This window comes from Eulemur rufifrons, chromosome 15 (genome assembly GCF_041146395.1).
Source record: "Eulemur rufifrons isolate Redbay chromosome 15, OSU_ERuf_1, whole genome shotgun sequence".
NCBI classification, from domain to species: Eukaryota; Metazoa; Chordata; class Mammalia; order Primates; family Lemuridae; genus Eulemur; species Eulemur rufifrons.
Genome location: NC_090997.1, coordinates 75,938,168 through 75,962,700, shown reverse-complemented (window position 1 = coordinate 75,962,700; position 24,533 = coordinate 75,938,168). Strand labels below are relative to the sequence as shown.

The following is a 24,533-nucleotide window of genomic DNA, read 5'->3' as shown; positions in this document are numbered from 1 at the left end:
GTAAACTGCATAGAATAATACCTAGCACATAAGTGCTCAGTAAATGCTTGCTATTATTACAACCAAGCTGCTTGATGCTGCATCTAAAAAAAAAATCACCTAACCAAATTGATAAGTGCAAATACATGCCCAAACCTTCAAAGCAAAACACAAACTGACAAAAATCCTTTCCTTAGATATTGCCAGTTTAAGGGAAGCTCTTGAGAAAATACCCTTGTAGGTCCTGAGACCCTCTAATACCATCACGTTAACTATTTGTCCTCCTCATCAGAAGTATATAAAATTACAAACTGACTAATGTCTATTATTAACATTATTAAGGCAGGAACAGAGAAGATATCATGTTACCTCTTCCAGGAAGATGGACTTAAAAAAAAATGGATATAAGACATGAAGAGACATCTAACAGAAGAAAAAACATGAATGGTTAAGAAACATAGTTAAAGATGCTAATCCTCATTAGTAATCAGGGAAATGAAAATGAAAAACCACAGTGAAATAACATAACACACCCTTGAGATTGGCAAAAACTATGAAGTCTAACGATGTCAGGTGTTGAACGGAATACTCTGATGGGCATGTGAATGGTGCAATCATTTTGCCAAACATTGTGATGTTATTTCACAAAGTCAAACATTCACATAACTCCAGAAAGCATGGAAATGAAAGCAACTCTATCCACTGACAGGAGAATGGATAAATAGTAGTATAGAGGTATGTTCACAGAGAGGAATATCACACATACACACACACATATGCACAAATGAAATATGTCTCCAAAACAACATGATTCTTAAAAACAATATTGAAGGAAAAGGAAAAGAGTATGTTTCTAACAAGGATATGTATATAGTATAGTGATACCTTACATATATCAATCTATTTAATTCTCATAACATCTGTTTAAGGTAGGTACTATTACTCTTATTTTATAGATGAGGAAACTAAGGGAGAGAGAGTTTAGGTAGTTTTTGCTAACAAGTGGAGGTGCCAGGATCTAGCTAACATTTATTACATGCTTGCTTACACAGTACCAGACACTGTGATACTTTGTCTAAATTATCTATTTTATAAAAAATGCTTTTTATAGTCGGGCGTGGTGGCTCATGCCTGTAATCCTAGCACTCTGGGAGGCCGAGGCAGGAGGATTGCTTTAGGTCAGGAGTTCGAGGCCAGCCTGAGCAAGAGCGAGACCCTGTCTCTACTAAAAATACAAAAAATTAATAGAAAAATTAGCCAGGTGTGGTGGCACATGCCTGTAGTTCCAGTTACTTGGGAGGCTGAGGCAGGAGAATTGCTTGAGCCCGGGAGTTGGAGATTGCAGTGAGCTATGATGACACCACTGCACTCTAGCCCGAGATTCTGTCTCAAAAAAAAAAAAATGCTTTTTATAAAATGTCCCTCTTGATTTTTTTTTGCCTGATAAATCTTTCTTCCTAAATCAACACAAGTTAGGACTAGAGAATCTAGTTAATCACATGCCTTTGCACTCTTCTCCCAACTTCATCACCTAACTGCAAAATTAATTCAGACTTTGATCTTCATTTAAATGGTCTTCTGAACCATTTTCCAAGTATGATATTTGGAAACCCAGAATGTGATTCAATGCCAATGCCCTAAAGCCCTGAGGCCCTAGAACTGTCAGTCTACATTTTTTAGAATGCTAATAACTAAGAGACCTGAAAATGAAGAAATTCTTCTCCAGGGACACCATCCCCTAGCAATTTCTTCCCCAGCCTTGTACTTATACCCCTAAAACCCAAAGGGAAGAACTCTAGCAGCTAGAGAGAGAATCACTCGTTCCTGAATCACAGTAGTCCATCTCAAGAATGTGCTTGTAAATTTGTGATTCAGCATTGTGTAGGGGACAAGGGAGGAGAGCTAGGAATCCAAACTCTGCGTTGTAGTCCCAGCTTCTGCCACTTAGCTGTGGAACATTGGACAAACCCATTAACTTCTCTGGGGCTCATTTCCTTCAGTTATGCACTTCAGTTCTATTACATTTGACAAGTATTTACTGAACCGAAGCCTCCTATGTGCCCTGCACCCTGTCAGGCTTTGGGGATATAAAGACATGGTTGGCCAGAGAGGAGCTCCCAGCCATCCAGGAGCTTTCATTCTAGTGCGGAGGACTGTGGATGATGGTGCCTGAGGTGGTTAAGCAGAATGTGGGTAACCAAGTGGTAGAGATACGGTAAAGACGAGACAATACCAGAGCACCACTGTGGTTAAGAGGTCAGCTCTGGGGCAGACATAACTAAAGATGTCCTGGCAGTAACCCTCATTAGCTCTGTGACTTCAGGCAAGTTACCTAACCTCCTGCAGAATCAGTTTCTTCATCTCTAAAACACAAATAATAATCGTACTGTCTTCATTTTGAGGATCAAATAAGACAATGCTTATAAAAAAGGAGGGTGGATAGTCATGCTAAATAAATGTTACCTGTCCTTCTCCTCCTCCTCTTCATCACTATTTTTAGTATATAAATTGTTCCTCAGCAAGGCATCGTGACAGGGTCTGGAGATCTAGGTGAAGTCTGTCCATCAACCTAGCTTAGCCCAAGCTTACTCACCAGAGGATGTTACTTAAGGTGAACACTCAGTTTGTGCCCTAAGACCTTTCCTGAAAATGTTGGCGTGTGCTAAAGGAATAAGAGGCCAGTGCAAAGTGCAAGTGATTTTGAGAAGATTATTTCTAAATGTTTTGAAGTAGGAGGGGGGTGTCATTTAGTATAGAATAAGAGGATGCATTCTAGATAAGGTGGAAGATGGCATTAATACATAATTTTGGGACGTATTTAAGTGAGAAGTGAAAATCATGCTGAACAAATGGGACTTGATCTAAAAAATTATGATCCAGAAGTTACAAAGGATTGATAAATCTAACTACAAAGAAATTGTAATAAAAAAACTCATAATGAAAAAAGCACATGTTTTAAAAATATAAACTAAATATTTGCAATATATATGAGACAAAGGGCTAATTTTGTGAACATACAAAGAGCATATACAAACCAGTAAGACAATGATGGAATAACTCAATAGAAAAATAGATAAGGCTCATGAATAGACTGTTCAGGAAAAGAAGACGTATAAATAGGAAATACATATGAAAACATGTTCAACACCATTAATGATTAAAGAATAAAAATTAAAATAAGATACCATTTGGGCAAAGAATAAAAAGATTGACATAACCAGTATTGGTGAGGGTGTGAGGTAACTGACATGGTCATACACAGTTGGTATAAACTAGTGTAACTTTTGAGGAGAAATTAATAATATCTTTTAAAATAAAAAAGTACACTCTGACTCACTGATAAAAATTATCCTACAAATACACAATTCATAAATGCACAAAGTTCTAGATACAAGAATGTCCACTAAGAACTGTAATAGCCAAAAAGACTCCATTAATGAAGACTGTTTAAACAATAGACCTATGCAATGAAGAATGAGGTAAATCTACATATATTGATAGAAAATGTTGTTCACAATATATTGTTAAATTAAAAAGCCAAACTGAAGAAGAGTATATAAAGTATGCTTCTGTGTACATGAGTATGTATAGTATGCTTCTGTTTATAGGTGTAAATAAACTTATATATGCACTGAAATGCGCTTGAAGAAAATACAAGAAACTTTGTTACCTCTAGAAATGTAGGGAAGGAAATATTTGCATTTTATTGAATTCTCTTCTGTACCATTTGAAAACTTTGCCATGAACATGTTCACTTTTTTAATTAAAAAAAGGAAACCAAACCTTAGTTAAAAATATCACAACAGCAAATGAGAGCCATTGTAATATGTCTGAAAATAATTTTAAAAAGAAAATAAGTTGCTATCTTAGAAGATGAACTTTGCAACTGTTATATCATTGTATCAACAGAAAAAGGAATTCCTCCATTATTCTATTTATCTAACACTTAGTAGTGCTTACGTTCTGCCAAGCACTATTTTAAGTGCATTAATCATAATTATTATACAATCATGGGAGGCATTATTATCCCCATGTTTCAGATAAAGAAATTGAAGCATATAGAGATTAAACAACTTAACCAAGGTCACACAGCTAGTAGGCTCTAGAGCTGAGATTCAACCCAGGACATCTGGCTCTCGAGAATCCATACTTTAAGCACTATGTTTTGTTGTCTCTTGAAGTCTTTAGAAATTTTGGTCTCCACCTGGGTCTAACTAGATACCTGCTAAAAGGGGCCCATTTCATATACTCCCAGCTCTCTCTAGGACACTTCCAGGTCAAATCTATCTACTTTTCTGACCCTTTGGAGGATTTAATTGGGAAACAAAATACCATAAGAGAACAAGACTGGGTCCTGTTGGATATGGAGTAATACTGGGGCCTTTTAATAGCTCTCAAGGTCAACACAATACTTCAACATATCTTTGTTGAAATATTCTTATTGTTAACTGGAATCTTTGAGGACAAGAGGGCTGATCTCAGTCAACTGTTAGGTAACATGGCTGATCCATCAGCTGGTGGAGAGTGAGGTTAAGCCAAGATATAGTGTGGAGGTTAAAGGCTGAATTGTTTGGCTGAATTCCAATGTTTTCAAAATAACATCAAGGTGAGGATTTTTTTTAGTAGCAGAGGCACAAGAAGACATACTTTATCACTTAAGCTTGTTGACAGTGAACATGTTTTTTCCTGTGGGTGTTCCTTGTTTAGCATTTTCCTCAAGGGTTATGTCGAGCTAGATCAGAGTTACTTTTTCTAACCCTAGAAGTGGAGGGGTTGATCAAATGATGGGCCCTCAATGATGGGTAAATATGACATTAAGGTTATCTAATAGTCTCTTTCCTATGGGTTTTGGTTGTTTTCTATTCTAACAGGTAGCTACTGAACACTTTTTCCATGTGCAGGCAGGTACATGCAGCTCGCTGGCATCTCAGCTGGCAAACTTGGTAAAGATGATGGTTAATTAAATAGCACCATGTGTGGCATTCTAGGAGGTTCCTTTATTCCTGATGGTTCTGAGACTGGATGCACAATTCTGTGTAACGAATGAGTTGTTTTTTCTCTTATGTGGTCCATTATGCGTTATGCATGGGCACCTGGTAAGGGATACAGCACCATACCAGGGCTGCCATGAGCAGTGGAATGTCTAGTATAGGAACAAAACATGTGCTGATGGCCAGGAAAACTTTGTGCAAGACAAAGCCTGGGCACTAGAAGAGGCTTTCATTAGCTTTGGTTAGAGGTGGGGATCAATAATCCTATACAGAATCCAATTTTTCAGTAAGGAAAGACTCTCAGCTGTCTGGTCACTTTATAAGCTGACTACCTAAACAGTGAGAGATACACTATATAACCTAAGGCTTAGGTGGTACCAAGCTGTTTGAAGATCCATGATGGCATAGACAAATCAAAATGCTTAGAACTACAGGGTCTCTTCTGTTAAAGGAGTCATAGTCTGATTTAATTGCTGATGAAAATGTGATTCAGTACTAACTTCTTGATCTAGAGCTGTGCTGTTCAATATGGTAGCCACTGGTCACATATGGCTATTTCAATTTCAATAAATTAAAATTTAATCATTTATTAGCTCCTCAATCAGCCAGGGCACATTTCAAGTGTTCAACATTAATATGATAACTAGTGGCTGTCACAAAGGACAGTGAAAATTCATGGAACATTTCCATCATCGTAGCATGTTCTTTTGGGCAGCACTAATCTAAAAGACAAACAAAAAGTTCCCAAAGATACTCCATTAAGAAACATCTTGATGACTTGATTGACCGTACCAGGGAGGCCATGTCTAATTTTTATTCTGAACCACTAGAGATTTGAAATACAAAGAAAGGGAGTAACACCTTAGAGTTTGGTGTGAATTGCAAAGCTTAATGCACGTTCTGTTAGGGGATCACAATGGATAATGTGTGTTAGGGCTTCCCCTTAATGAGAAAGAGTATGTGACCTGATTGGGCAGAAGGAAGTGGTCAAAGGCACCTTTGATACTTACACAAGGCGTAAATGTGACTGTCCCTATCTTGGGTTTTCTGGAATTTCCCTTGGCTTCTGACCTCCTTACCTTCCTCTATCTGGTTAAGTTTATAAAAACAGGTTAGGCATCCTAAGAAAAACATGAGTCTCAACTCCCCTTTCTGATGTAAGAGATTCTCAATGCCTTCCTCAAAAAAGGAGCAGTTCTTTTGTTAGTCCTGTTTCTGTGTCTCTAAAACTTTAAAGAGGATTCAAAGAAAGGGAAATCCAATTAAGAGCAGACATCCTTCTCATATTAGCTCATGGTGTCCCTGGTGGCTTGTAGCAAGGGCAAATATCGAAATCAACTGAGTCTGAAGAAACAGCTTCCCATCCAAGTCCTTTAATATAGACTTAGAAATGAGAAATTAAGAAGCAATGATGACTGCTTGGGGTCCTCATCTTTAGGGGCTAGGTGACAGGATGCCAAAGGAAATTTATCAGAGGGTGAGGTGTCCATCATGGAAATTAGGAAGGAGGTTAAGACACATATTAAAAGGAGGAGGTCATTCTTCATAGGACAGCCGAAAGGATTAGAACAGACAAGAAGCTGGTAGATAGAGCCAAGAGTTATGTCTAGGAGGTATCACAAGAGCAGTTTCCATGAACTGATGAGAATAGGAGAGTGGCTACAGGGAATGAAGAAGTTTCCAGGGCAGCAATGAAAACATGAGCACTGGACCTTGTTTAGTCTTGGATATTTCATCATCCTCTCAGAAAAGTAAAAACTCTAGTACCCAATAAATACGTGTGGCTATTTAAATTTAAATGAATTACCATTCATGATGAATGAATTCTCAGGAAAGAAAATCACACTGAATGCATAAATTCCTTTATTGAAAATATTGGGATAGCACTGCATTACATATAGTCAATATCCATAAATCCACATTTCTGATTGGACAATACTGTTTTAAATAGAGAACACAACATCTGGATATGCTCTCACAATGTAGTATTAATATCATGGACTAAACTAGGTCAGAGTGAACTATATGCAAAATGACCACTTTGTTTATTAATAGCATATGGTTGCAAATGGCGCAAATGGTAAATGTGATCATCTTGAGACATTCCTGATATCTCACACCAACACAATTAACGAGCAGATGTAAGGTGAAACTGCCAATATGTTGTTAATTAAGAGTTCTCAGTAGGAGAACGTGGGTGAAAAGTACACCTAGGATAGAGATTTAAAATTTTATACCATTCATTTAAACTTGCATGGAATGTGAGTGGAGTACAATTGTTGGTCTGACAGGAGGCCACCAGATAATTTTAGACTTTTATAAATAGTCTAAAATAGAATAATCTAAAAGAAATATTCTATAAATTTTTAAGATGCAGATATGCAAGTACTATTTTTTTAAATAACTTTTCCTGTTAAAGATTACTAGGGAAGTAATTTATGACAGACCACATCTCAGCTTTGGCTAATATTTGAAATTTTTTTCCACTAGCAGTCTTTGGCTTTCATAAAAGGCTGGAAATCAATAATATTGGTTAAGTTTTTTAACAAGGCTTTATTATTATTTTCAATAAAACATGTTTTATGATGTGAAAATGGGTTTATATTTTAAAATAGGTTTTCTTTGTTATTCCAATTTTGGTATGAATGAATTTCTTTGTATTGTTTTTTTCTCAAACAAGTCTAGAAACCAAGACAATTGGTCCAATTTGACATTTTTCGTCTGATTTTAAAAGTGCAGAAACTAAAACACTCGGTCCCTTTTAAAACAGAGGCCTGCTCATTAATGTAAAAGCTTGGGAAAGTTATGCAAAAAACACTATGAAAATAACGTTTTTGTTATTAACACATAATTTTATAAGAAGCAAAACATTTTCATTTCAAAAGCAGGGCTTTTTCTAAGTCTAGTTTCATAAAGGTTATCCATTTTTATAAATATCAACTTAAGACTGTGAGAAATGGTGTATTCTTCCTTACACAAATACGTTCAGGGTAAGTAACTAAAAATGTGCCTTTTAACGACTAAATGGCCTATAATAGTCAAATCAATGAACATTGGTGATAAGTTTTTAAAAATTCAGAATTATACACTCATATGTATGTACATATACATATACATATATGCTACTTAAGACCTATCACCCTAAACAATCAGGGCAAAAAAAATTCAATATAAAACTATATAAATCAAACAGATTTGTTCCCAAAACACAGCACAAAATGTATACATTTCTTTATTTCAAGATTTGACACATTAAAAGAAAAAACTGCCAACACATTTCAGACAATATACTAGAAATAATAAATAAAACAGTTTTTTTTAAAAAAAAAATCATATATTCCCTTTTAAGTGCTGTGCACTTTCAGTTTTTCTAAATGAGACTAACCTTTTCCATGGCAAACAATAGCTATCCATTTTGGTAATGAAAATTATGCCGATAAATACACAAGGCATGTATATATTTCCACAGTATCTTTTTTTCACAGTTACCAAAAATAAAAATTGCATTCAACTCATACATCTATAAAGACTCTGATTCCCCACTGTATGGACTTGAAGGAAGTGGAAGTACAGTCTTTCAACAATCTAGATTTCAAATTTCTTTCTTCAGTGTCTGCCCTCCACGCATACCTTTCAGAATCTTTCTGCAATGTGATCATGCTCTGAGACGATGGCAGAAAGAAAGCATTAGGGTGGGATGAGGCAGCCTCAGCTGGGACTTTGTCTTCCAGCCAGCTTTGGGAGGGCTGATCTAACCCAGTCTTTTTAATGTTGTATTTTAAGGCAGTCTGAATTTCACTCAAATGTCCATACCTCTAGGTCCTGAACTATGAAGTCTTCCTTTTTGGAAAGAATATCATTATTGAAAGTGCTGCAAGAATTGCTTCGTCCATGGTATAAATCAGCATCTAGCCATAAACCAAATCGTCCCCTGAAAATGTTAAAAAAAAGAAAAAAAAAAGCTTAAAAACACTTAAATCTTATGTGGCACACTTTCTGTCTTCTCTTGCCCCATCTTTTTTCCTTTATGTGATAGACCAGCAAAATTCTAAACCACTTGTAAAACAAAGGGTATATACTACCTTTATTTCATTTAAGTGACCTGTCTTCCTAAAAGACAAGCGGTAGTACTCCCTCATTTAGACATATAAATAAATAAATTTGTCTTTGACTCTTAGTGTCATGTGCTAGACCACTGTCCTAATTCATCTAAGCATATGGGATAGCTAAAATAATCTGACACCAAGGTTTCAGTTACCTGGGTCATTGAAACAGACCCACTCAGGTCAGGTGGTAAAACAACAACAACAACAACAATAAAAACCTTACCCTCCACCACCAAGTTCTAAAGAACTTATGTCTCCATTGATAAAATATGAGTTTTCTCCACTCCACTTAAAGACCTTGGGGCAGAAACACAAAACAGAGCACAGTCGTTAATCAGGAGAATGAGCAAAGAGGCAATATCAAATAACATCTCTATGTAAAAGGCAACCACTTTACTGACTGAAGAAGCTCCTGATGGCCAGACCTGGCCCACACCGGAATGGGATCTCCAAAGGCACTATATGAAGTAGGAAAGACCTTTCAGGCACATGCTGGCTCTGACCTGCAACCCCTCCTTGGAACCCAGATTGAGCAACTCCAAAGGTCAGGGACCCTAGTTTCTGTATTACAGTCATGAAGGAGTGACCCAGGTTGGAGAGAGTCCAGATGAGGTTACAGGACAGGGGGCTGCCCCAACACCCACCCCCTCACCCTCTGCTGACATTGTGACATTGGGAAGTTGGATATTTCTCACATCTAGGTACCTTGAAATTAGGGCTAAATGTGTAGAGAAAAGTTTCTCCTGTGCCATAATAGTGGTCACTGAACTTGAAAGGATGAGTTGCATATGCTCCAAAAATCTGTCAAAAGAAAACAGAAATGTTACCTATGTTCAAACCCTAAACCTCCTGAACAAAGACCTTCTGAAATATTTTTGACACATTCTTGTTCTGAGACCTTGTTATTCCTCTTTCAGCAAAAATTATTACTAAATTGAAGCTCTTAAATAAAACAGACCACCAACAAAAGAATAAACAAAATATGTCCAGCTCTAATTGGAACCCAAGTGGCCAGGCTTCCTGGTGCGTGAAAAATCCATCAGACGAAACTCAGAGAACTTATTTGTCAAAAGCCAACAATTTGTTCCAATTTTAAAAGACTTCCAAAGTCCACTATGGAGACAGATTTCCTTTAGTGAATACAGACGACATGCTGGAAATATTAAACAACAAGATGCATCTTGGACACAGAAATGAGTGCTTGGGACAACAGAGTCACATCTCGTATGTGTTTTTTAAGTGGCATGACAGCCAGGCATTTCCCCAAAGAAAATGAACTTTCCTTCCTATTGATGTCTAACAATGAGTTATAATATGCTTATTAAAACTATATCCTTAATGTGACTGCTCCAATATATCTTAGTTCTAAATGACTTAAAAAAAAATGACAACTCCGTAATACTGTGGCCTTGAAAGGTGATTTAGATGTGTTTAGATCAATGATTTTTTACTTTTTCTTGTTGGGGGGTGGAAAAAGAGCCAAGTTACGTTGAGAGCAGCATTTTCAGAATGTGTACACCCACTGCCTCTGCATTCCATCCTCTGTTCAGATCCTGAGCACACTGGCAGGGGTGAGGACGTTTTGTAAACGTCCCTAGGTGATTCGGATATACCTTCTCCAAATACCACTTGAGAAACATTGCTTAAAATGAAGGTTATCTGAAAAATGTCTTACCATTTTTCATAAATTATTTTAACTGGATGACAATCTCTATGCTCTCTTCCTCACCAATTACACTCAGTTTCTGACTACCTGCAACACTAACGCTATATATTAGGTAGAGCAGAAGCCTAGAAACTTTTAAAAACCAATATTCTTTATACTTCCTAGTACCAAACCTTTCCCTAGAGTTGCCAAGAACAGAGAAGCACAAAACAGTAACATCTTTTCCCCTTTTCCCCTTCTTATGGTGATCTTTCAGTAAAAGAACTAAAATATAACTGAGATAGGAATTTTTAAAAGCCTGGTGTTAAAATATGACAAAAGGGGCAATGGCCGTAGGTGGAAGAAAGTGGGTCCCTCTCCGATTGATCAATAGGAAAAGTCATCCTTAACTCTCACCCTCCACAGAATTCTAAATAATTATTTTCTTTCTTAGCTAAAAATTTTCCTAATTATCATGGAAATCCATTTAAGGAGTAGGGACTGAATAATATTAAGGAATTACTGTTAATTTTGCTAGGTTTATGGCATTGTAATTATGTAAGAAAATGTCTGTTTTCTTTTTTTCCTTTTTCTATTAATTAATTTACAAAGAAATTGTATGAAACAATAAATATTTAATAATGGTTATTACTGTTCAGCCTATACCATATAAAATGCAGTATATTTAGCAATAACATAACAAAAGAATCCAAAGGAATAGAGGAAGAATCATCAGAAATGATAAAAAGGAGGTTAATATAAGAAAACATATAAATGTATATCTGCTCTCCTTTCCTCTCTCAACTCCTTTAGTAGACATACAAAATTATATAAAGTAGTAATCAATTTATCATTGGGTTTGTAATACATGTAGAGATAATATGTATAACAATAGTACTATAAACAGTAGAAAGACTCAATAGTGGAATAGGGGAATATTGGGGAAATATTTCCATACCTCACTGGAATCAAGTTGGTAATCTGGCTCTACTAATTACCTGATGATTGCTCTCATGTTTTCAACAGTGCCTAGTGGTATAAATTACTCCACAGTCTGATCTGATTAAATTTAGATCCCTTTGCAGGGGTAGTTTCTTAAGCTAGACTATGAAGTTTATCCCGACTCCAGGAAGGCTCTCCTTGGCTGTCTCTTTTCCTGGTTCTTGCTGGTAAACTAGATGGTCTACAGTTTAGCTTGTTGTTGTCACAGCTACAAGCTTCCTCGTAAATATTTACTACAAAAATTCTCATTGTTTTCTAGAGTGCCCTTTGGCTTGAACTCCCCCATACTTGTCTACATAAAGTCAGTTCCTTAGGGAAGAGCTTCAGAGCCCTGTGATATGACATACAGCCTGCCTCTTCCCTTGGGAAAAATCTCTAAACCATCGCCCCTGACAGTGGCAGCAGCCTCTGGCCTTGGCTTGCCTCACCTGGTGTGAAACTTCAGCTATATGAGTGGGGACTGAGTGGAGGAAGAAGGTCTATCTCCAGGCCACACTTGCCTGGATTTTAGCCTCTGAAACACAGATTTTGGTTGGGGATAAGAAATGCTGGGGACCTGCACCTAGACGGGGGTATACCACAGCCCTTGACTGGCAGCTATTGGGGGAGAGGGAACTTGACCTTCTTGGCCACACGTGCCCAGAGTGGACCCACCATCAGTCTGAGCTGGGGGTTGCAGAAGAGAGAGGGTTGTGCCTCAAGTGCAACAGAATCGCACTGTTATTACTGAGATTTATTAGATTTTCTTGAATAAATCTTTCTTTACTTGCTATATGCCCTTAGGACAATTTCCAGAGACTTTAAGTGATGGTTGTTCTTATAATTTCTACCAGCTAGGGTTCTTTCACTGGAGAGTGAATCTGCAGAGCTCCTCATTGCTGCTAATCTACATATTATAATATCTTTATTAGAATTTCATGTAATCCATACTCAGAATAAATTTATAAGTCTACCATGTTCTTAAACACAGCAAAGCCACATTCTCCACTTGGGAATAGTCAGGGTGCGAAAGCAGAGTTAGTGTCCAAGTGTCCTTAAACAGGGTACGTGATTCAGTAAGACTCCACCCGCTGACAAATAGTGTAACCTTCCGTTGTAGGCCTCCTTTACAAATCTGCTGACAGGAAGCTTGTTGAAACTGCTTCATCAACACCTGTTCTGTGTGGATCATCACATTCCCTAACAAGTTTGACATCTTTGGTAAACAAATAGGAGAACTAATCTATACTTAGGGTGAGGGTCTGTATGTGTGGTCTACGACAATCTCGCCATACCTCATCCAAAACATAGCACCCAACTTCTGATCCATTTCACTAATAAGTAATTCCATTTTAAACCGTTTGTTATTTTAATATTTTATATTGATTCTACCCACTATTCAGCTTGGTTCATTATTAAACAAAATGTCACAATCAGGAAATAATTATAGTAACACTGATATCAGCTAAACTCCGCCCTGCAACTCTTAAGCTACAATAATACTGCAATAAAATCACAAAGATCACCATTGAGAAAGAGTGTCTTCAGTATCCCCATCTCTCCCCTAATTTTTCCTATGACAACAAAGTTCTATTTCCCCTAAAGTGATCCCACTTACGGCTGATTTCGAGGTGGACATGTTGTCAATATAGAAATTCTGTGCTTCCCAGCAAGCTCTCAATGCCTAACAGTGCCCAGCAAATAACAGGCACTCAGTAGACACTTGCTGAATGGATGAATAAACTAATGAATGGTTGTTTAGTAAAACCTGCTTCAATGCCAGAAAGTAGGAAAGGACAGCATCCACATTTTAAAATCTTAAAGGAATTTCTTCTTAAAATAACACAGATCAAAGTGAAAGATATGAAGAGCAGACTTGAATGATGCCTGCCTTTTGTGATGTAAGAGCCTGACTGGGTAGTACCTGGAGGAAACCTAGACAGATTCTACTCACAGTCCAAGCTGATTTGAGGGAAGAAGTAACAGTGTGGGGTAGACAGGGGTAGTATCTAGATTTTAGCAGTGCCTCCAACAAAGACCAACTATAACATAGGCGAAGGTGCCGTCAGGAATAGTGCAGTAGGTTCTCTGCTGTTTCTTAACAGTTGGGTCCCTCCGGCACAGCACGCCATGGCCTTGACTGGCTTTGCATCACGGCCACCATGCGGGCAAGGCCTCTGAGCACCACTTCAGCTACCTGGTGAAGTTCTCGTATGGCACCGGAACTTACTTCTGCTACTATCTCCAAATCCAGATTTGACTTTTCCCCAACTTTTCCAGCTTTAGGCTGTAGGATATCATTATACTTTCCTAGTCCATGGTGAGCATAGGGGGAAAAATCCTTAGAAAATGACTGTATTTATAAATATGCTTCATTTTGTTTTTAGGGATGATTCTGAAATATGTAAGAGTGAAATGACATAATGATTGGGATTTCCTTCAAAATACTTCAGCAAAGAAAAAACAAAGATAAAAAAAAAAGATAGATGTCTAGCTGGTGTTAATGTGTGATAATAAAAAAAAAGACAAAAAAAAAAAGGAAAAAAAAAGATAGATGAAGCAAGTGGCAAAATCCTACTAACTGTGGAGTCTGGGTGATAGGAGTTCATTAAACTAGCCTCGCTCCTGTTTGGTGGATTTGAAAAATCATCATTAAAAAATGCTGTTTATGAGAGGAACAGGTCTCACCTGATTATCCATATCTTTGATGACCAACAGGACAGGACTGTCTAGTGATGCCGATTTCCGATAGAGAGTTTTCAAGCTGGTCCCGTGCTCTAAAGTGCTATAGGCCAGTCTCCATGGATACCCTTGCACCCTTGCTGGAAGGCGCCGGGCCAGCTATGAATCCAAAGAAGGAGATGTAAATCGACGGTTCATGCATGAAGCACCTGTGAACTTGTGGTATAAAACGAGTGCCTGCATCTCAAACTCAAAATCATATACTTACCTATTGCTCCCCTTTACTGTGGCACACATTTGCCACTATAAACCAAGAAAGAGAGAGGAAAATCATTGCTTGCTAGTGTTCACCTTGGCAGGGATGCTGCCCAGAGGATGTTTCCCCACTCAGGGACCTGACTGTGGGGTCCTTATGCCAGTATACATTTGGAGACACAGATCAAGCTGGACAGAGTGCTATTAACTAGACACATGCTCTTCCTTCCCACTTCAACTTGACTTTCACCAATCAGTTCATATTTCTCCAATTGTTCTTTCTCAAGCCTCACAGGCTCAGAGCTGCTACTGCCAAATGCAGCTTCCCACAGAAATGGGAGCAAGAAAACACAGGTATTTTATGCTAGAAGTCAGATGTAGTCTGTCCTCATCACACCTGTATCTTTCACCTACATCAATGTTTAGCTTTAAACATGGCTGCCACAAACACCAATAACATATGTCTCTTCAAAAATATTATCGAAGGACGCTATGAAGCTCTAAGTCTTCAGAGTGTGTAAAATCAGCTCTAGTGTCAGCGTGAAGCCCGTCTCTGTAACTGCTTGGTCAAATCTCTGGGCCTTCTTGGGCCTTCCCTGGCTCATCTGTAAACTGAGGGAGCTGAACTTCATGATTCTTTAAGGTCTCTGAAATTCACGTTTCTAAGCTAACTGATGAGAGAAGTGCAAAAGATTCCTTAATAAGTTTCAAATAAACACACATTATAACAGTATTTCATAGTATTCAAGTAACAGATTTTCAGGAAATATAAAGGCAATTATAGAAAAAGAGAAATTCTTCCTAGAGACAGGTATTTTTCATAAAGCAAGTAAGATGTATTTGCTTTGTTACTTTTATTGAGCCCCATAAATGACATCCATTGGAACTTTGCGATAATCACTAGGATAGATTGGGATCCTTTTTAAGTGCATTAGGACTATGATAGGACACTTAAAACAATTTTTTTTTTTCAGATAAGAAATGGGTTTCCCTTCAGGTTTGAGAGAAGGATGCTAACAGCTGACCAAGCCCTCCCGCTCCTAAGAAGGCAGTGGGGAAAGACACTGTAGCTTCTCAGAAGCAGAGCAGAGGGCACCGGCCTCGGGTGGGCTGCTGGCCTTCCACCTTGCGCACGTGACTCACTCCTCAGCCTCAGTGAGAAAAGCAAATGCAGTCAGGGATGGGAAATACGCTTCCAGGCTTGGAAGACCCCCGTCCTCAGTCCCGGGAGCACCCACCTGCTCTATGTGCATGTTCTCCAGCAGCGCGCTGTGGGGCTGCAGGATGGGCAGCACCTCGTCCTCCTCGTCTTCATAGTAGCTGCACGTGCTCTTCCTGCGCTTTGCCTCCTCGACGGTGATGATCTGAAATGAGAACACACACAAGCCAAGAACAATAACATATTTGCTTTTCCCCTAACTGCTAAGAAAACTACCTCAGGTATGCAACTGCCTGAAAAGGTGGCGCTTTGGTGGCAGGAGATAATAATAAATTGAACAGGACTTTGGGGAAACGGCTAGGGTTTCAATTTCAGAGCAGATGCAGAATTTAAGGCAGTTCTGCTGAGGCATTGAGTATGTATACATTAAAGTCATGAGTCTTCCAGTTTTACTATTGCTGCTGATGGCGCGCTCATCGCGAACAGTGTATAGCTCCACAAGCAGCTTATACCTTGGAAATGTCCTAAATTATTCTCCCCTAGCCTACATCCAAATTTGAATTTGTAAAGGACTAATCAGAGACCAATCAGTAAGTCTTCTATAAACAGGGAGTTTCGGATGAAAAGGACAGTTTTTAATCAAGATTCCTGTTTTCTTTCTAGGTTGTGCAAACAATTCTGATAGAAATAATGAATGATAACAGCAATCAGGAGCAACAATGCAAAGAAACACAAAGCTTTAGTCCAAATTATGACTGGGTTACTATTCTTTATGTACAGGTCAGAAATGATCAAAATATTTTTCCCTTATAAAATGAGAAGGCTTATATTATATATAACATTTATTATTTTATTACAGCCATGCTTATGAACTATTGATACCAAAAAGTCATGCTTACCTTAAAATCCATTTTTTGTCAGATTTTATTCTGATTCAGAATAAATCACTGAATTATTTGAAATTGAAGGATATATATTAGGCTTCTAAGCCTTTTAACTAAGATCAAGTAAAGGATTATATTAGACAACTAATTCATCAAAATTCCTGGGTACCAGTATTAATTACTTTTATATTATAGAGAGAAAACATTTAAGACACATTAGTAAAAGTTATCAGACAGTTAACAACTCAATTTCTAAAATGTACAATGACAGATATTAATGCAAAGTACCCCCTGCAGTCTGAGCCAGATTTACAGGCAAGAAAATTAAGTGTATAAATGTTACCATCTTCTCGAGGAGTGTTTATGTATCTAAGAATTGCAACTATCAAAGACTCACAAATCCAGCATTACATGTATTAAATAAAGTACCACATTTTTGGCAAACTCTGCATTTATCACAAATACAAAATGAGGCTGTGGAATAAAAAAAAACCCAAATATATGGATTTCTGTCTCCAAGGGGAAGGGGTGACAATACCACATCCATCTCCACAATGAATGAAATACCTGCTCTGGTTGAAATATCAGCACAATCCTATGTAATCAGAACAAATTTCCAGACATACTGAGTGGCAGATCACTGAGAATTCACCAGTGCCTTCTCAGCCCTCAGGGACACACTCCAACATACCTTCACAAAAGGCTCTTGCTCAGGTCTGGCACAATAGAAAATCTGGATGTCCAGGGGCAACCTTCGGCCTCTCATGGCGAGCAGCGAGAAGTGTGGTTTGCTCTCTAATGAGGAACAAGTTTGTCTCTATCTGTCTCCGCACCGCGGTTATTTGTGGCCACGCTGAGCTACCACTGTTTTTTCAGTATCTAGTTTCCTGCACGATTGAGTTTCTGTTTCCCTTAGGAGAAGTTCAACATCTCTACAGGAACACACCCAAATTAGGATTTAGAGCAAACACACTTCCTGCCAGGCATAGTTGTGAGACTGTAAAATGACACTTTCACCTTTGAAACGGTGGTTTCCTAACACTACAATAAAACCTCATTTTTTTTTTTGGTTTTTTTTTTTTTTTTTTTTTTCCTTTTCCATCTTGTACTTTCTTCCTAATTGTCCCCCAGCTAACCCAGCTTTTCTGGTCCTGCCTTTTCTGAATTCCTCCCCCCACCCCCCAGCACTTTCTTTAAGGCTAAATCCCCATTGTAAATGTTATATTATGTTTCCTAGGATCAGTTTGAATCTCAAAGGAAGGATGAAAAGGAGTCTTTAAGGGAGGTAGTTTCCTTATAGTTAAAACAATGGCATTTCACTTCAGTACCTTGTCATGTTTATTTTAGAGTGTGAGAGACTTCAAAGAATGGGAGGATGGTTTATGTGAGGCTGTGAAAGGTGTCATCTTAGGTGCAGTTTTACAAAATAGCTGGCTACATAACATTTATCTTTTTACATTTTAGAATTAGTCTTAATGACTAATAAGCATAATGAATCCTCCTCTACTTCTTGGATCAGGTATCAGGGGGTTCTAAAGAAACGTAGATCACCACTAGATCAATTTTCAGTGAACCTTCTGGAACTCTTCCAGATCTGAAGTGGCTTTTCCGTCTTGGGGACTGATAAGGGGATTGGATCAAAGTGCTACTGGGTAACTCCTCCTGGGGTCAGTTATAAAGAGGACTCTGGCAGATAATTAGAGACCAGTCCCAGGTCAGCCAGAATCGACTCCCAATGCAAGCGCCTGGGCACACACTGGAGCAGAGTGCCCAGGAGACAGTGCTCTCTCCCGGCCTGGCCAACGTTTATTGAGTACTTCCTATATGACGGTGGGGGTCAGGTATTTTACCAGGCACAGGGACATATAGCATTCCACAGTTTCCAGGGGGTGAGGAGACAAGCAGAGAGACAATTATAAATAAATGGATGCCACTCCATGTAATACAGACGCTAAAAGCTGTAGTAGGAGCTCAGAAGAGCTTGGGGTCAGCTGGGGAGTTTGGAGGTAGCTTATTCAGAGAAGGTGGTGCTTCGGTTTGAAAGCAGAGGGTGGAGTGTAGGGAGCTGTTCCAGGTGAACGGCACAGAAGGAATATAGAGAAGCATTCTAGGTTTACTACTGCTGGGGAATCAAAAGCAAGGGAAGCAGAGAAGAGGGAGACAGATGAGGCTGAGGAGGGGGCAAGAGTAGAGAAAATGAAGAACTTTGATGCCACGCAAGGTCTTAGAACTTGTCCTATAGGTCAGTGTTTCTAAAATATGGCTGTCCTTCAAAATCATCTAGGAACTTTAAAAAAATAGAGACTCCAACATTCTTCCTCCAGATCTACTGAATTAAATGTCTCTAGTGATAAGAGTATAGGATTCAGTTTTTTAAAAATCTGAGGTGGTTATTCTAATGATTGGCCAGGTAGGTGACAATTGATATAGGCAATGAGGGGCCACTGAAAATTGTAAGTAAGGAGTGTATGAGCATGCTTGTATATTTTTGTTTTTTATTTAAGATACAGGGTCTCACTCTGTCGCCCAGGCTGGAGTACAGTGGCTTGATCACAGCTCACTGCAGCCTCAAATGCCTGGGCTAAACCCATCCTCCTGCCCCAGCTTCCCAAGTAGCTGGGACTACAGATGTGTGCCACCACACCTGGCTAATTTTTCTTATTTTTAGTAAAGACAGTGTTTTGCTATGTTGCCTAAGCTGGTTTTGAACTCCTGGCCTCAAGTGATCCTCCTGCCTTGGCCTCCTAGAGTGCTGGGATTATCGGAGCAAGCCACCACATCTGGCCTGCTTGTGTATTTTAATGATAGCACAGTCTATATAAATGTCCTTTCAACATAATGAAGAAAATATTAGAAATCATTAAATATGCTATAAAAAACTATTAAAAATATCATGTATCATATATCAAAAAATCAACTGTAGATTTAGTAAGAGTTTAAATAAATACTGCAAGTCCACTTATACGTAAAAGCACTAGAAGGAAAAACATACATAAAAAACATGAGCGAAATTAAAACACAAATAGCAAACTAGGAAAAATCTGTCAAAAATAAAAAAGACAAAGAATTAATATCCTTAATCATAAAGAGCTCAAAGAATGTAATGAAACTATTAAGACTCCTTTAGGAAAATGGGCAAACAAAATGAGTAGATATCACAAAGAATAAACACAAAAGGCTAATATATATTTATATTCACTCTATCCTCAATAGTATCAAAAAGATAAAAATTAAATTATATCATTTCTCACCTTCCAAATTAGCAAACATTTTTAGAAAGGAACAATAGCAATAATATTTTCTCTTGATAGAAGCACAAAAGGGCATTCCTCACAGTGCTGGCAAGTCAACCTGGCATTATATAAAAAAATTAGAAGCCTTAAAAAATTAGTACCAGGTAAGTTCACTTCTAGGAAACTAAGGGAATAACAAGGGGTATGGATCGCTCCATCCTTGTGAAAAGCCTGAACCAATGCAATGATTCCCCAAAGCGGAGAACTGTTAAGTAAATTATAACGCAGATCAAAAATACTATGCAATTTAAAACAAGGCTCTGAAAAATCTTTAATAATATGTCAGGTGAGAAAAGCCAGATATAAAACTATAGTTAGAGAATAACCCCATTTTGCAAAAATGAAAATTGAAGGAAGTGTGCAAAAGTTTTAAACTTTGTTAGATATTATTTTTAAATTTTCTGCATTGTACTTTTCTAGCATTTCCAAATTTCCTATAATACATAGGTATTACTTTTATAAAATGAGAAAATAAAGCTTATTTAAGGATCTTGCCTATGGGAAGACAAACTGGTGGCTGTGGTGGGACTAGAGGTGCCCTTGGGATCCAGAGGGAGGGTGCAGGGAGACTGACCAGGGCAGTGGTGGTGGAGGGGAGCGGAGGCCCCCACCCCACTTACGATCACAATCAACAAGGTTCTGACTGACTAGACACAATGAAGGAGAAGAATCTGGGTTAATATCTAGGTTTCTGGCTTGGGCACCATTAATAAAGACGGGGATACATGAGGAGAAGCAAGTTTGGAGGAAAGACGATAAATTCTTTTGGACATGCTGAGGATCAGACACCTGTTAGGTACAAGATTTCCTTGCCCACCCCCAAAGGAGGAGCAACGCTGTGATGGGAACTGGCTTTCCTGTAAGGCTAGGGAGCAGAGCTTCCTCCTGAATAGGAGGGAGCTTGGCCAGCATTCTTCTCCTCATTGCACCTTTGGACTCTTGTCCTCCACGTTGACAGAAAGTAGGCATGAGGTGGTCTGGACAGTGTAGTCACCTCTCTCCAGCTATCTTGTCTTCCCATGTGTCATAAGCATTGGCCAGAGCACTAGAAGCTTGGGACAGGCCAACCCATTGCTTCCTCCTTCACCATCTCTTCTCCTCCTCCTCTTCCACTAAAGGTCTAGGGACTATCTTCCAGAAGAACTTGACCTCTCATTCTTCTTAGCAGCTGGGCCCGAGAAGGCCTGGGGAGCCTGCCCAACCCCACTCTCCCCACCTCTAGATTCTGAGCAGACCTCTCTCACTCTGCACACCCCTTCAGCCCTTTTTTTTCTGGTGTAGGTACATGTGTCCTCTTCTCCCACTGAAGTTATCAAGAGCCAAGATACAAGTCTAAGATTCGTGGGAAGAGCAGAACAGGCCTTAAGAGAACAGCTGTGGCTCAAGATATTCAGGCCCACCTGATCAACAAAGGATCGCATCCCCCATTGGTCTAAACCTTCTCTCTGGAACTCTCTATCGGGGTGAAAGGCCACAGCCTCAGTGAGAAAATGCACCTTTTCTGGCTTTGCTTCTTCTGTGCCCATATTTCAGGGGGACCTCTTGGGCAGGGATGATTAGGATAGGACATGATATTCTTGTGTCCCCTGGCTAGAACCCCAATGTCACACTATCTTTGCCTCACAGAGACTTCCAGCAGGGTGTGTGGGGCATCTGTGAGCCCTAGAGGAGCAGCTCGGGAGAAAGGTATGTGGCAGAGGCAGATGTGGGGTCAGCAGCATGAACCACGAGAGCTGAGGTGCTCAGCTAAGGAAGATGTAACAAACAAGAAGAGAAGAGAGCCAGGGACAGACTCCTAGGGAACACCACAAGAAAAAGGACAAGCAAAGTAGATTCAAAAAGACTAGCCAGAGACAGGAGGAAAAAGAGACCAAAAAAAAATTGATATAAAAAAGCTAAGAGAGGGGAAGCTGAATAGGCAGGATTAAATATCTTCAAACAAAGGTCTCAAGCAAGGTGCTTATGCACTGTGGGGAGACAAACACGTAAGCAAATAAACGCTGGGCAACTTACTGCAGAGCCATGAACAACAGGCTAGGGAGGATAGAAGCAAGCTGGCCGGAAGGCATCACAGAATTGACAAATGAGCGGGACCTTGAAGAATGATAGGAATTTGCCAGGGAAAGGTCTGTGCCTGCTCGGGCACACATTCAGGCCAGGAGAGAGAGGATGAGAAAGCACGATGTGAAAGGACTGGCATTCCAAAGAGATCAGACCTAAGGCCTCGCTGCCCCTGCTCGCTCTCATCTGGCCAGGCTCCAGCCCTGGAAGAACCCGACTGAGGCATCTAATACCAGGCTGGGAGTACTGCTGGAGAAAAATCACCCCACTCTGCGGCCTGGTGCCACAGTAAGTGGACGGGGTCAGACCCCATGGGGACCTTCAGCATCAGGCAGCCATCCTGTCATAGTTCCTCACTTAGCATTTTTCCTAGTATCCATAGTTGCTATTTCACACCTTCTCTATATTCCTCTAATGCCCCCTTCACTTCTAGGAGTTGCATCTTCCTTCTGCTTCAGAGAAAATAGAAATAATCAGATGAGAAGGGCTACGATTACCAGCACTGAATCTACATCTTATTTGCATACATCCTATTCTCCCTTTTTCCTGATCACCTAAGGCCAACCCTGCCCTGCCCCCCACATTCCAGGTGGATTATTCCCTCCCTCATTCCCTATCTTCCACACCTACTCTGTCCTTTCCTTTGAGGTCCTCTAAAATGGTAAAATCTCTGTCACTAGGGAAAAAACCCTCTCCCAACCTCACCTCTTCTCCTAGCTTACCATATTATCTCATTTTTCTTCTCCAAAACCAAATGGAGTTGTTTGCTCCCATTTACTAGCTCTACTTACCCCCTGCTCATTCTTTGAACCACTGACATCTAAAATGTGGCCCTGCCACTTCAATGAAACTTCTTTTTGTTAAAGTCACTAGCTACCTCCTTGGTTTTAAATCCAAAAACCACATCTCAGTTCTTACCTTTTGACTTCTCTGCAGCATTAGCCATTTCTGACCAACGATGCCCTTCTTGGAGCATTTTCTTCCCTTGGCTTCTAAGACATGAATTTCCTTGCTTCCCTCCCCCTGTGCTGCTGCTCCTTCTCAGTCATCTTCACAGGCCCTGCTTCCTTTGTTTGGCCCTTTAATGCTTCAGGGCTCTGGTCTGAGCGGTGTTTTGTTCCCAGGCTACATACTCTCCTGGAATGACCTCCTCTGTACCCATAACCTCAATTTTGCTAATGATTTCCAAAAATACTATCTTCAGATCTTTTTCCTATGCTTTATTTTCAGTTGCCTCTTGGACATTCCACAGGCACCTCAAACTCAGATGAAAACCAGAATACAGAGATTTTTCTGCTGAATCTAATCCCCTTGCTATGCTCCTTATCTCAGTGACAGGCAGGTACCACGATCACTCCAGATCCCACCCTAAAAACCAAGAGCTCGATCTTGACCCCTTACTCTCCACATCTGATTACTCACAAAGTCCTGCATATTCCACCTTCTATCTATCTTTCAAAGGCACCCAATTTTTTCTATCGTCACTGCCATTCTTTCCGCAACCTTTATCTCTCAATGTTGATTACTGCCATAGCCTCCTAATGGGTCTTTAAGCCTCAAGCGTTGTCCAACCCCAATCTATTGAACATCTGTCACCCAGACAGAGCTCTCTAAAATGCATGTCATGTGTACTTCTCCTGCTCAAAACAGCCTTTCTACTGCCCTTAAGAAGTGGTCATTAGGTCCTTCATGATCTGCCCTTGCTTACTTCTCCCACTTCATTTCTTGCCACTCCCTCAGCCTTGTACTCTATGCTCTAGCCACACTGAAACCAGACATGTCTCCATGTCCCACTCCCTCCCCAACTACACATACTCCCTCTTCTGATCTCAGCTCAGATCACTCCTTCTGGGAAGCTCCCCTGATCCCCCTGGCTTGGTTCAGGTGAGTGACTACATGTTCCTATTGCACCTGACACTTCACTTACAGTGGCAATTATTTCATTATATTTTAATGATTTACCTATATTCGTTGATGTGAAACTCTACTTATCCATTATGCTTCTAGCGGGGAAAGGGCTTGGTAAGTGCTCAGAAAAAATTATCAAGTGAGTTTCAGGCCAAGAAAAGGAGCTTGAATTTTTTCCAGTAGGTAAAGAAGACCCAGCAACATTTGTTAAACAGGGGAGTGATATGTCTCAACTATAAATATCATGAGGTCAGGGACAATCCTTATTGTGTTTATCACTGTATCCAAAGCACCTAGCATAGCATTTGGCACTCAGTAGACACTCAAATATTCACTGAATGAACAGATGAATGAAGTCTTTCTGGAAAGATTACCGGAGCTAAGATGGAGAGGATGGATTGGAATGGGAAGGGTCAATGTGGTGAAATCAGTTAGCGAGATGTGGCAAACAAGATCAAGTAAAGCAGTTTCAGTGAGGAAAGATTACAGAGAAGACGTAAGAAACATTCCTGAGAAAGCATTAGGAAAAACTGGGGGCAATTTAGATGTGAAGATAAGGGAAAGAGAACAGTTGATGATGCAAACCTTT

At 39.4% G+C, this 24,533-nt stretch overlaps 1 protein-coding gene across 2 annotated transcripts in view; it reads right to left on the bottom strand.

Moving 5' to 3' along the window:
• Positions 1 to 8,345: 8,345 nt before the first annotated feature.
• NCOA7 (nuclear receptor coactivator 7) overlaps positions 8,346 to 24,533 on the bottom strand; it is a 131,759-nt gene continuing 115,571 nt past the window's right edge. Inside the window, exons 1-6 of one of the 2 annotated variants that reach the window (XM_069489140.1) lie at positions 17,374 to 17,714; positions 15,878 to 16,003; positions 14,391 to 14,543; positions 9,782 to 9,877; positions 9,300 to 9,373; positions 8,346 to 8,901 (exon numbers count right to left, since the gene is read on the bottom strand). In XM_069489140.1, the coding sequence (XP_069345241.1) occupies positions 8,766 to 8,901; positions 9,300 to 9,373; positions 9,782 to 9,877; positions 14,391 to 14,543; positions 15,878 to 16,003; positions 17,374 to 17,448 (660 nt within the window). In that variant the 5' untranslated portion in view covers positions 17,449 to 17,714 and the 3' untranslated portion in view covers positions 8,346 to 8,765. Of the gene's footprint in view, positions 8,902 to 9,299; positions 9,374 to 9,781; positions 9,878 to 14,390; positions 14,544 to 15,877; positions 16,004 to 17,373; positions 17,715 to 24,533 lie in introns of those variants that run through there. The other variant, XM_069489139.1, reaches the window with a different exon arrangement.